Source organism: Caloenas nicobarica, chromosome 12, assembly GCF_036013445.1.
Source record: "Caloenas nicobarica isolate bCalNic1 chromosome 12, bCalNic1.hap1, whole genome shotgun sequence".
Lineage (NCBI taxonomy): Eukaryota > Metazoa > Chordata > Aves > Columbiformes > Columbidae > Caloenas > Caloenas nicobarica.
The window spans coordinates 21,245,338-21,257,067 of record NC_088256.1 but is presented as its reverse complement, the minus strand read 5'-3'; the positions used below and the strand labels follow the sequence as shown (position 1 = coordinate 21,257,067).

At 48.2% G+C, this 11,730-nt stretch overlaps 1 protein-coding gene across 1 annotated transcript; it reads left to right on the top strand.

The window, feature by feature from the left end:
* Positions 1-392: 392 nt before the first annotated feature.
* Positions 393-5,883, top strand: TBX22 (T-box transcription factor 22). The gene is given in 8 exon segments (XM_065643540.1): positions 393-906; positions 991-1,120; positions 1,404-1,505; positions 1,738-1,912; positions 2,110-2,274; positions 2,409-2,473; positions 2,555-2,640; positions 5,273-5,883. Coding segments are annotated over 8 exon segments (1,848 nt in total).
* Positions 5,884-11,730: the final 5,847 nt, after the last annotated feature.

Sequence of the window (11,730 nt, the reverse complement as noted above, 5' to 3'; positions counted from 1 at the left end):
GTGCTACCTTTAAAAAATAATAATATTAATTATAAAAACACAAACACACACACACACACAAAAAAAAGGGGCAACACACACAGACAAAACAACCAAAAAAACAGCCAACCAAACAAAAAACAAACCGAAAATGGGGACAAGCCGGGATGCCTGTCCAGCACTGTCACACAGTCTGGGGGTGACACCATGGTCTGTCGTGCCGGGGATACCGGAGGGGCCGCATGTGACCAGCCCAGATCCAGCAAAGCCCCAGTGCATCGGGGCCTGGAGCCTGATACACACGGCCATGGCTCTCCCTTGTCTTTATTCCCTTTTTTTTTTTTCTTTTTGTGCTGGTTCTGGTTAAACGTTATTTGCACTTTTGTTGGAAAAGTGGCCCCTAGTGTGCAATTATGTCAAATTTCTTTGAGTTTTACAATTTAATGGAGAACAGTAACTCTTTTATTGATCCTAGACGGGGCCGGCTCCTCTTCCCCTCCACTGCCCACTCTCCCCTCCCTCCCCCTTTCCCCCCAGACCCCCCCCTCGTTACTCCTATGAAATGTCACTCAATGTTTCTTATGCTCCCACCAGTTTCCAAAACAAACAGTGGAGCCCGCAGCCGTCTATTGACTCAGTTGGATGCAAGAGGATCTCGCCGTGGCCGCTGCCCCCCGACGGGAGCCGGGCGGTGACCGGGCGAGGGTCGCTGGGTGCCGGCCGGGATGGAGCCGCCGCCGCCCGCCTGAGTCCCGCAGCCGCCCGGGGGGGACCCCGGCCCGGGGGGGAGGATGGCGCTCAGCTCCCGGGCTCACGCCTTCTCGGTGGAAGCTCTGGTGGGACGTTCGGCCAAGAGGAAGGTGCCGGATGGTCCCGACGAGGACAACGGGGCCGGCGCCAGGCAGAACCGCAGAGCCCCGGAGCCGGGTTGGTAGCGGCGGGGACTCCCGGGGTGGCGGCGGGACCCCCGGAGCCTCCCGAGCCGCCCCCTCCCGTCTCTCTTCCCCGCAGAAAAGCGGCCCAAGGGCGGCGCGGAGAGTCGGGAGGCGGGGGCCGGGGTGCAGGTGGAGCTGCAGGGAGCCGAGCTCTGGAGGAGGTTCCATGAGATCGGCACCGAGATGATCATCACCAAGGCCGGCAGGTACCGGCGGCACCGCCGCTCCGCTGCCCCTTCCCCGCTGCCCCTTCCCCGCTCCGGCTGCTCCTCTGCACCGCGCTTCTTTTTTCCTTTGTCTCTTTTTCGTTACCATTTTTTTCCTTTTTTTTTTTCTTCTTCTTTTCTGCTGAGTATTTTTACTTCCGTTTTTTCCCTATTTTTGTTGAGTTTGAAAATATTTTTTTCCCCATGCCCGTTGAGTTCTTTTTTTTTTTTTTCCCAACCCTTTTTCGCCGTTTAACCGGCCGCTCTTCCCCTCTGCCCGCAGGAGAATGTTCCCGTCGGTCAGGGTGAAGGTGAAGGGGCTGGAGCCGCTCAAGCACTATTACATCGCCATCGATGTCGTGCCGGTGGACTCCAAAAGATACAGGTACGAGGTGGGGGGGACACACCGGCGGGGCTCCCACACACCCCACACCCACGCGGATCCTTCTGGGTGTTTGCAACGTGCCCCATCTGCATTTAGCGCCCCGATGTGAAATAAGGATTGCACAGGCGTGAGGCGGGTGGGCACTACCGGGCTCGCATACATGTATAGAATCTATGGGGAGGGTGTCGGAGAAGGGCTGCCCGCGGCTTGACCGATGCCCGGCCCGGGCCAGGTACGTGTATCACAGCTCGCAGTGGATGGTGGCGGGGAACACGGATCACTCCTGCATCACCCCCCGGCTCTACATCCACCCCGACTCCCCCTGCTCGGGGGAGACCTGGATGAGGCAAATCATCAGCTTCGACCGAGTGAAGCTCACCAACAACGAGATGGACGACAAGGGACACGTAGGTGTGGGGTAGCCCCGCCGGGGTGACCGGGGGAGGGGGCAGAGCATCGTCCCGGGGGGCAGCGCCAAAACCGCGGCGGGTCGGTGCCCCTTGCCCCCGGGCTGAGGGCTGGATCCCACCCGCGTCTTGTATCGGCTTTTCTTCCTGCCCTTCTCCCTCTCGGGGGGGCTCAGCCGGCCTCTCCCCCCGCACAGATCATCCTGCAGTCCATGCACAAGTACAAGCCCCGCGTCCACGTTATCGCCCAGGATTCCCGCTTCGACCTGGCGCAAATCCAGTCGCTGCCGGCCGAGGGGGTGCAGAGCTTCTCCTTCCAGGAGACCGAATTCACCACCGTGACGGCGTATCAAAACCAGCAGGTACCGGGGAGCCGGGGGGACGGAGAGCCCCGACGGTACCGGGGAGCCGGGGGGACGGAAGCCCCGACGGCCGCGGTGGCCGGTCCTCGCCTGCCCCTCACCCCATCACCCCTTTTCGCTCCCACCTGCCTCAGATCACGAAGCTGAAGATCGACAGGAATCCCTTCGCCAAAGGATTTCGGGATCCCGGGAGGAACAGGTAAGGGCCGGGGCCGCCCCGCCGCCCTCCCCGCCGCGCTGCCGGCCCCGCCGCGGCGCTCAGCCCGTTCTCCCCCGGCAGGGGGGTCCTGGATGGGCTCCTGGAGACCTACCCGTGGCGGCCGCCCCTCGCTCTGGATTTCAAGGCTTTCGGCGCAGACAACCAGGGTAAGTCCCGTCCTCTGCCTGTTGCCCACCCGCCTCTCCCCGCGGCGTCGGGGCTGCGCCACGGCCGCACGCCTGGAGCTCACGGCGGGGGCGCGTTTGGGAGTTTTACACCGTTAAGATAATGAGGTGGGTCCACAAAACGAACCGGCGGCCAGCGGAACGGTTCGGGAAGCCAGTTCCACGTGTTTTCGGCCAAAACTCCCGTTAAAATCGATTTGAGGAGCAGATCGCTCGCCCCGGGCGGGGAAGGGTACCGGCGCGGTCTGGCTTCATCCCCGGGGAAAAATCAGATTTAAATGCTTAGAAAAAAAAAAATCGAGTATGCAGGAGGCTGGTTTAGAGTCGGATTGTTACGGCTTTGATCCTGTTACACTAATTGTTTCCAAGCCGTTTGAGAATATTAGCTAAAAATGTGATAATAGTGACCACCGGTGTCTTCTGCAGCCGACTGCGAGCAAATGCATTATGAGACAGAAAATAAAATTAGCTGCTATTTAGAGTGTAGTAGTCCCACGGTCCATTAACTCCGCAGGGAAGAGGGAAAAGTTTTTCAGAGAAAACGATCTCCCTCCACTTGACAAGCGTGTATCAGTTTCTTGCAGCCCTTTTCTAGAAAAACGGTTTTGGAAATAGTATTTGAAAACCGATGGTTCACAATGCCGAAGGAAAAAAACTAAGAGAGCATTTGAGCGCTGAAGCGCTCCAGTTCGGGTTTAAAGTCATCAGTTTAAGTCTCATTTATGTTAGGAACTCTTCGAAGTATTGGGACGCACCAAATCATTCCTGTCTCTGCAGGGAAATACTGGAAAAAGAAAAAAAAAAAAAAAACAACATGAAAATTCCATGCCGTACAGGCGTAGAAATACAGATACATATTTAAAAAAAAATCAGATTCGGGAGAAATTAAGAGGTTTATTTGGTTGTAAAGAGAACTAGATTTTTTTTAATTTTGAAAAGAGTTTATGCAAAAAAAGCCTTTTGAACCCATTTTGCAGGCTGCGAGGAGCTGGTGGTGCTGCAGCAGGAATGAGAGAACAGCAACTGCTTTGGTTGCTGTACAGATGCTAAAATATTATGGCTTCATGGGAATTTTTTTTTTTTGCTAGTCTTTATGTAACTGGTATTTTTCTTCAGAATTAATTTCCTGGAGTGATATAAATATAAAATATTCTCCCATTCCACTAATAATAAAAGTGTATTTCTGAAGAGAAGCTGAAAAACAGGAATCCCAAAGCCCCCAAACCAGAGGGTAAATTAAAAGAAAGCGTGAACAATATGCTGAAGAAAGGACTGGCCACAAACTTGGTATTTTTAAGCCTAATAGAAATGGTAGAAAGAAGCTGCTCTTTGAGCTGTTCTGTCCTCTCACCAGGAACCCTGATCCCAAATTTGTACTGGAAGTCATGGGCTGATATTTCTTAGGATACCTTGAAGCAAATACTACTAATAACACTCGTTTGCTCTGCACAGGGGTTCGTTCACTGCCTCACACTCACATTTATCAGCTCAATCACATCATTTGACATGACCAGAAGTCCCTGAGTCCTGTAAGGTACTCTGTTTGCAAAATTAATTTGTGCCGTGTCCAAAAATCTTTGTTTTTCTGTAGGCTGGATGTACTAGCAGATGTGGCTGGGTTGTACGGTTGATTCTGTGTTGCTGGTTGCATATAAAGTCTGACCACATCACAGCCAGGCAGCATATCGCTTGGAATTAAATATAAATACAGAAAAACTCCAAGCAAAAACGGATTCACATTCCCTTCCTTCCTTTTCCAGCGACTTTGGTAAGAAATAAAAATAAAAGGGGTAAAAAACCCAACCAGTCTCTGGAAGAATGCGGTAATGAATGTGCAGCAGAGACATACGGCTCTTAAACAGCGTTGGATGAAAACAGCATCTGTTTAGCACCAGGGCGGCTGCTCCAGAGCCCATTCCCACACCAGAGCAGCCGTCACCTCTTCGCTTTTGCTCTGGATGTTGCTCTGGAAGAGGATCAGTGAGCCGGTGCTGAACAGAGATGTTATACACCCGTGCAAAGTGAGCCGGTATGGTTTTTCTTCCAAATTATGAAAGTGTTCATTGATTCGTTTCAGAAAGGAGAATGTTAAAATGACATGTGCATTTAAAGTTTCTGGAGACACCTATAGTATTCAAGGGTATGTTTCAAATTGCATGGGAAGCCAAGTAAAATTAGGCAATTCCTGTGAGCAGGAAGGTAAAAAAATATTCTCCATCAGTCTGAATACATTTTTTTGTTCTCATATACAAGGAGAAAAGCTGCCTGTAATTTGCACAAAAAGTAGGGGACCTAAAATAGCAATGGCATATGTATAACAGAAGAAGGTTATTTGACATATAGCGAGGCATAGACCCGGCAGGTACCCGTCTGTGTGAAGCTGAACCTCACAGTTGTCCTGGTTAAATGACTGAGATTAAACATACATGAATGTTTTTACAAATAATTTATGGACAGAACTTCCAATTTTCCAGGAGCTCTTTTTTGGAGTAGGTTTGTGCTTGGACGGACACCAGCAGCAGGAGATGTGGAGTGGGAGCAAGAGTTCTTCAAGGGTTCCTCGGCTGTGAACATCAGCCAGCCCAGCCTGGACCATTTCTGTTCTTGTTTTCAGGTGGGAGCTCCAGTTCTTCGCCGGTGACCTCCAGCGGTGGGACACCCTCTCCTCTCAACCCCCTGCTTTCTCCGTCCTGCTCACCTCCTACGTTCCACTTGTCAGCGAGCAACATCGGCGTGCCCTGCCCCGAGACCTACCTACACAACTTCAGCGTGCCCCTCTACTACAAGATTTGTCCTACGAGCTTCTTAAGACAACAGCCTCTCGTCTTGCCAAGCCACGAAAAACTGGGAAGCACCAACCCGCATCTTTTACCCCACTTGGTGGTGGATATGCCAAAACTATCTTCCCTTGGTGTAACCAATCTGAAAAACGCTAAAGCCGAAGACTTAAACGGGCAATGTCTACAAGTCCCCAATTCTGCTAGTCAAGTGCTGTATGGATTACATGCATCTGGAAACATTTTCCCATCAAGTCCCATTGCTCGGGAAGCACTTAATTGTTCTTTACATCCTCCATATGGCTTGTACGGTTATAACTTCTCAGTGCCATCCAGACTGATGAATGCAGCAAGCCATTTCAAAGTGAGTGACAGCATTCCCGCTTCTTTGAGAGATGGCAGATGTAATCACTCTAACTGGCACCCGACAATTAACCATTGCCTTTAGTGGAATTATATAATGTTTCTAAGCATTGATATGTAAAGCAAGTCTCTCCTTCCTTCATACCCAAGGGCTTGCTAGTTATTGACTATGAAATACTGCATGGTACAGGAGCAGTATCTTTAGGCATTTAACTTTTTTTTGGTGGGCAAACGTCGTGTTTTTGGAAGGGTGGAGGGTCTGGGAGCGTGGAGGGTCTGAGATGATCCACAGCAAGATGATGCCTTCTAGTAATGTTTATGTTGTGGTTGTATGTTGAAAGCAAACTGTACAGTCGCCTTTTTCATATTTGCACTCTGAAGTGGAAACGTAGACGTATACATTTCTACAAATATGTTTTCCTGAAACTCTCTATCTAGCTTGCCTTTAGTCAGCTCAGAGCCCTGCTGAGCTTCTGCTCACCCTACTTGAGTCCTTCCACTGATTTGAAAGGTACTATCTGAGACCTTGAGTCAGCAAAGGAGCTGTATTTGTCCAAATGCTCGAGCATGTTCTCAAGTTCCCTTGGCTTTAATGGGTCCTAATCAATGACATGAAAGTGCCCTGTTTCTCCAGGACCCAGATGACTCGGTTATCAGAACTAGGGTGTAAATGCAAGCATCTGCTGCCAAGGTAAAGAGAGATGGGATAAAAGATGGATGTGTTCCTACCTTGCGGGGATGAGACAGTGGAGACTGATGCAGGGATGCCCCAAGAGCCCCCCTCTGCGCGCTCCTGCTCCGGAGATCTCCAGGAGGTGGTGGTGTCTGGTGGGAGGGAACAGGGGATGGAGGGTCACCCGTCTCCCCCATGACAGCCAAATCCATGCTGGGGGACACGGTGGATGCATCTCAGAGAGCTGTGTGGGACGAAACACCAGTGGGAGCTCTGCAGGACACTCCTCCCACCCAGGGGACACAGAAGGTCCACCCGGAATCCCACCCGCCAGCCTGTGCCCCAGGGATGCTCCTGGCTCGGTATCGTGGAAAACGTAGATTCTTTCCAGAGAATGACAACTATACCGGCCCTGAAACACGAGATTTTCAATTCCTCCCAAAAGTCCTGTTTGTTTTACTATAACTTGTGGATATTCTTGTTATTCCTGTAAATAATCTCTAGCTCCCAAGGGCACAATGTAACTGGCAATAAATTGGGGCACAGATTTTGTTCTTTATTTGATCGATGCTCAGTCCCTACCTGAAGTGAATTTTATTACTTGATGGACAACAGAGATTTGAAAATAATGCTTGACTGGGACTGTCTGCGTTTTGGGACTAAGATAAGAGAATTCTCTATTTACAGACATAAATGGCATGTTACAGGGATTAAGTGTAAGTTTAAGAATCAAAATTGGTATCAGGGTTTTGGTTTCGTTTTCTTCTATAATGGACAACAAATTAAGAACAGAGCAAGCAATATGAAAAGCTATTAAAACAGCAAAAAGTCACCCTTTTACTTTCATGAGACTTTGCTAAAAATCAACCAACACTGATTTCCTTTTGAGTGCTCACGGAGCCCCCAGTGATACCAGTATGAAATGGTGGGCCATGTTTGCCTTGCTAAATGGTCTGTACAACTCTAAAAACGAACAAACCTGCTTTCTTATGCTGTTTCTTAGCAGCTTATATCGCTGTTTTTATTTTCTTAAAAACATTCTTTTTTTTTTTTCATCTGGGAGTCCTTATTTCCAAGCCATCCCTCATCGTTGGTGGTGGGACGAGTGACCCAGGACCGGCCCCCGCATGTGGTTACATTTTTTAGGAGCTGGATGGCTCTTCAGATCAGTCGCGAATTCATGGGTGGATGCGATGGGTAACTTCCAATTTTCGGAACATTTGCCGTTGCATAAGATATTCCAGAATTGCTGGCCACGAGCTGGTGATCCAGCAAATCAGTGTATGTCTAGTTAAAGAAGTGACCAATAATGACTAGAATAGAGATTTTCAGCACAGAAAATTTTACAGCAATTGATATTTAAATTGAGATCAGATAAATTCCATCTGCTACAGCTGAGCAAATGCTCACTTTGACGAGACCCACCTCCTTCCTACTTGTTTGCAAACGGGCACGTTTATCTCCTTTACTATCCTTCAAAAAATCACTGTATTGAATCAGAAGGATGTTGGTGGTTCTTTTTGAAAGAAATCAGTATCTGCAGCAGCCGTAGCTCTGTCCCGATGGCCACGTTGTCACCTCAGATCCGGCCAAGGATCCCTGACCATCCCAGTATGGAAGATTTTTCCATACTCGCAATGGAAATTCAGCTGAATTGCTCACACTATAACATAGATTTTTCTGCTTATATAAGAAAAACTGTGGCCAAATCACTGGACAACCGGCACGCAACTTTCTAGTGGTGCTTTCGAAACGGCTGCTGGTGGGATGGGAGTAGCAGAACTCGAGAGAGTAAGTCAGTACAATAAATCATTATTTATTAAATACGAAACCAAGGGAATCGAGGTCGATATTTCAAGCAGGACCACGCGGCTGTCAATACAAACAGGTTACACGCTGCTTTGCACGTCCTCCTATTAAAATTATTTGAAAACCCGTGGCAATTGCAAAAGTCACAGTTCTTTAGACTTAGTGGGTGAATACAAACATAAACCCACTATTATGGTGCTGGTTTTAAACCGGGACAAAACAATCTTTTTTTTTTTCTTTTTTTTTTTTTTTTTAAGATTAAACTTGCTGAATGATCTCAGCAATTAGACACTTGAGCTTTCCCACGAGTACTTTGAAGTTCCTCAGGAATATTTGATCCCATTTAGAGCATTCGGCAAATAAAACTGTCGGTACCAAGGGCTCCGCACTCGTACTCAACACTGGGACAGGGGATGAGCTCGGTGCTCAGACACCAGGAGGTTGATTTAAAAACCAAGGAGACAAAAAAGCCCCAAGTAATAATGTTTTAAATTAAGGCACAGTTTACTATCCAATTTCTCCCAAATTTAATACATCTATTGGAGAAGCCAAATGTGTAGAGGCACCATCGGATGTAGCTTTTTCTGATCGAAGTACCTCGGTTTACATTTGATCTGCTGCGGTTTGGTCTGTAATTAGATGATAATTTGTATCACAATTATGCAAAACAAACGGGGATTGGATAGCAAGATACACCAGAACAAATAAGCACCCAGCACATTTGAAATGCATCCAGTGTATATTATAAAACGATGTACATGTGTGGCTGGGGCCAGGAGGGACATGCTGTTCCAATAAAGCTGCAGAAAGGGAAAAGGCCGGTATCGGTTCCTACAAAAGTTTCAAATGCTCATGTTTACAAATTTGTATTGCACATTAATATGTAAACACACACGATTGGGAACAGATGACTCTGCAATATTGACGTGGCCTTTCTTCTTAGTTTTGTGTGTCTATTTGTCTCCTAGAATACGCAAAATATGCGGTGATTCTTTTAAATCGTGGCTCAGAAAGCTAAATAAGAGGGACAGCATCTGAAGGCAGAATTGTAAGGTCACCGGCGCCGCGGCGGATCTCCAGCCCCGGAGGTATTTTGGTCACCGGGTGCAGGGGGATGCGTCCCCCAATTCCAACAGCTTTTAAAACACTAAGTGTTATATTTTATAAAGTAATTTTGAAAAGGAAAAGCAAAAGACACTTTCCATGCCATATGAATAAAAGCTTGGGACTTGTTAATCAGTTTTTCTTTCACCCGTTGATTTGCAGTTTAGGATTCGAGCTCCGGGCGCCCCTTTCTGTGCAAATCGCAGCCTGCAGCCCCAGGGATTGAAATCTGGTGTCAGACAGCCTGGGCGCAGCAATCTGGGCTGTCGGGAATTAAACCGGCTGCAAGGACTTTTGCAGATGTTGGGAATTGCACTGCAAGCTGTTCATGCTTAACAGAGCGCTGGTCTCCCTGAGCTCACGTCGTTTCTGAGTTTTATCATTATTTATAAACCCACTTCTCCTCTGTGTCCCTTTGGTGACGTTCGCAAGAAGGACCTGCCCTCTGCTGCCATACATCAAACAATTTCCTCCCAGATTGCTGGTCTTAAAGCACCAAGTTTTAAGTTTATTGTAGCAATTAAGCATAAGAAGTAGTCCAGGTTTTGTGAAGGACCCCTTGAGCTTATAAATCAAATTACACAAACCAGCAAGTAAAATTCAAGACCTTTCTGGAGAGGAAAACAGCAGCGATAAGGGGGGACCTCCAGGAAAAGTCATATTTGCTGTGTAAGGAGGCAGATCCTGAACAAACCCAGAGAGAAGGGCAGGGCTCAGGATGGCTTCTAGCCCTCTAAAGGTATCTTAGATGCACTACTGAGGTTTTCAGATATTTTTCTCTTATTTTAAAAGCCTCGCTCTTTTGGGTTTTCAGATATTGGTTTTTTTGAGAAATTCACTTTTTTCCTTCTTGGCGCTGGCTCCAGATCTCATCTCGGAACTGGGTCCTGGCTCCAACAATTTCCTCCGGGCCCTGCCCAGCAGCTGGGAGCACTTAGCAGCTCGTCCGCCCGCTGGGCTCACCTGCCCCAGCCCCACAGGTCCATCTGCTTCCAGTCAGCCTGCAAATAAAACCGGGAAGAAAAGAGAAACGGGCTTGTGTGGTTACTTAGGGTTACTCCTGCTGTCACTCAGATGATGCTCCGGGGACGGATGCTGCCTTCTGCTCTGGGTGCTGGTCCACTGGAGAGAGCTGCTGCATCTCTTCAGCGTGGACCTGAAACCAGCAGAAATACCTTTTTTTATTCAGGTTTGGGAAAAGATACTCATTGCTGTTGTGCTTCCTGGAAAGGTTTCAAATAGGTGATGCTAAAAGCCAGTTGGTGTAGCCGTGGGAAGGACGATGGTACTTAAAAGGGGCTGATAAGAAAGATGAGGAGGAACTTTTCAGCAGGGTCTGTTGCGACAGGACAAGAGGCGATGGTTTTAAACTAAAGGAAGGAGATTCAGGCTGGACATGAGGAAGGAATTGTTTACACTGAGGGTGATGAGGCAGTGGAATAGGCTTTCCGGAGAGGTGGTGGCTGAACCATCCCTGGAGACATCCCGGGCCAGGCTGGACGGGGCTCTGAGCAACCTGAGCTGGTGCAGATGTCCCTGCTCATGGCAGGGGGGGCACTGGGGGAGCTGGGGAGGGCCCTCCAACCCAAACCATCCTGTGATATCTGTTTGCACAGCTGGATGCTGCCCTGGCGGTGCCCACCTCACCCCAAGCAACATCATCTTCCATCACACATTACTTTAAACGCTTAGGAGATTCTGCTTTTGATGGGATGCTAAATGCACTGTCAAAAAAGCCCTGTATATTTAAGGCAGTTTAGTAAATTTTGTAGGGTGGGATTGTTTCATGGGTGTCTTCAACAGCAGGAGAAAACGGAGTGATCCAGGAGGCTGGAGTGGTTTATCTTCAACTTGCACCATGATGCCAACTACATAGACCATCATTTTAAACCTAAACAATAAATTAAAGAAAAAAAGGCATAAATCCAGATTACAGAGCACAAGGAGGAACAGCTGGCAGATCAGAAAGCTCCTGCACACCCCAAAACCACTTGGAGGCAAAACCTCCCCATCCCAAAAGCAGCTTCAAGTGAGTCAGGTAAGAGCTGATCCTCTCACAGGACTTGAGATTTTGGGGGCTGGAATTAGGGGTTTTCTCCCTGCAATGAGAGCATTTCACATGTCTTTCCCTATAAACATTTACTGGGGCTTTAAAAGCAGAAGCGTGAGCCACAGGCGCCCCTCCCTGTGCACAACCAACAGATTTAATTTAGCTTTACACAAATATCTCCATTTCTTCATTTTTGCAGTGAATCATCATGTATGAAAGTGTTAATAACCTTGAAGTGGAGAAGTAATGGTCTTTAAAAAAATGTATTATCAACTATTATTCTTCCATGGAGTAAA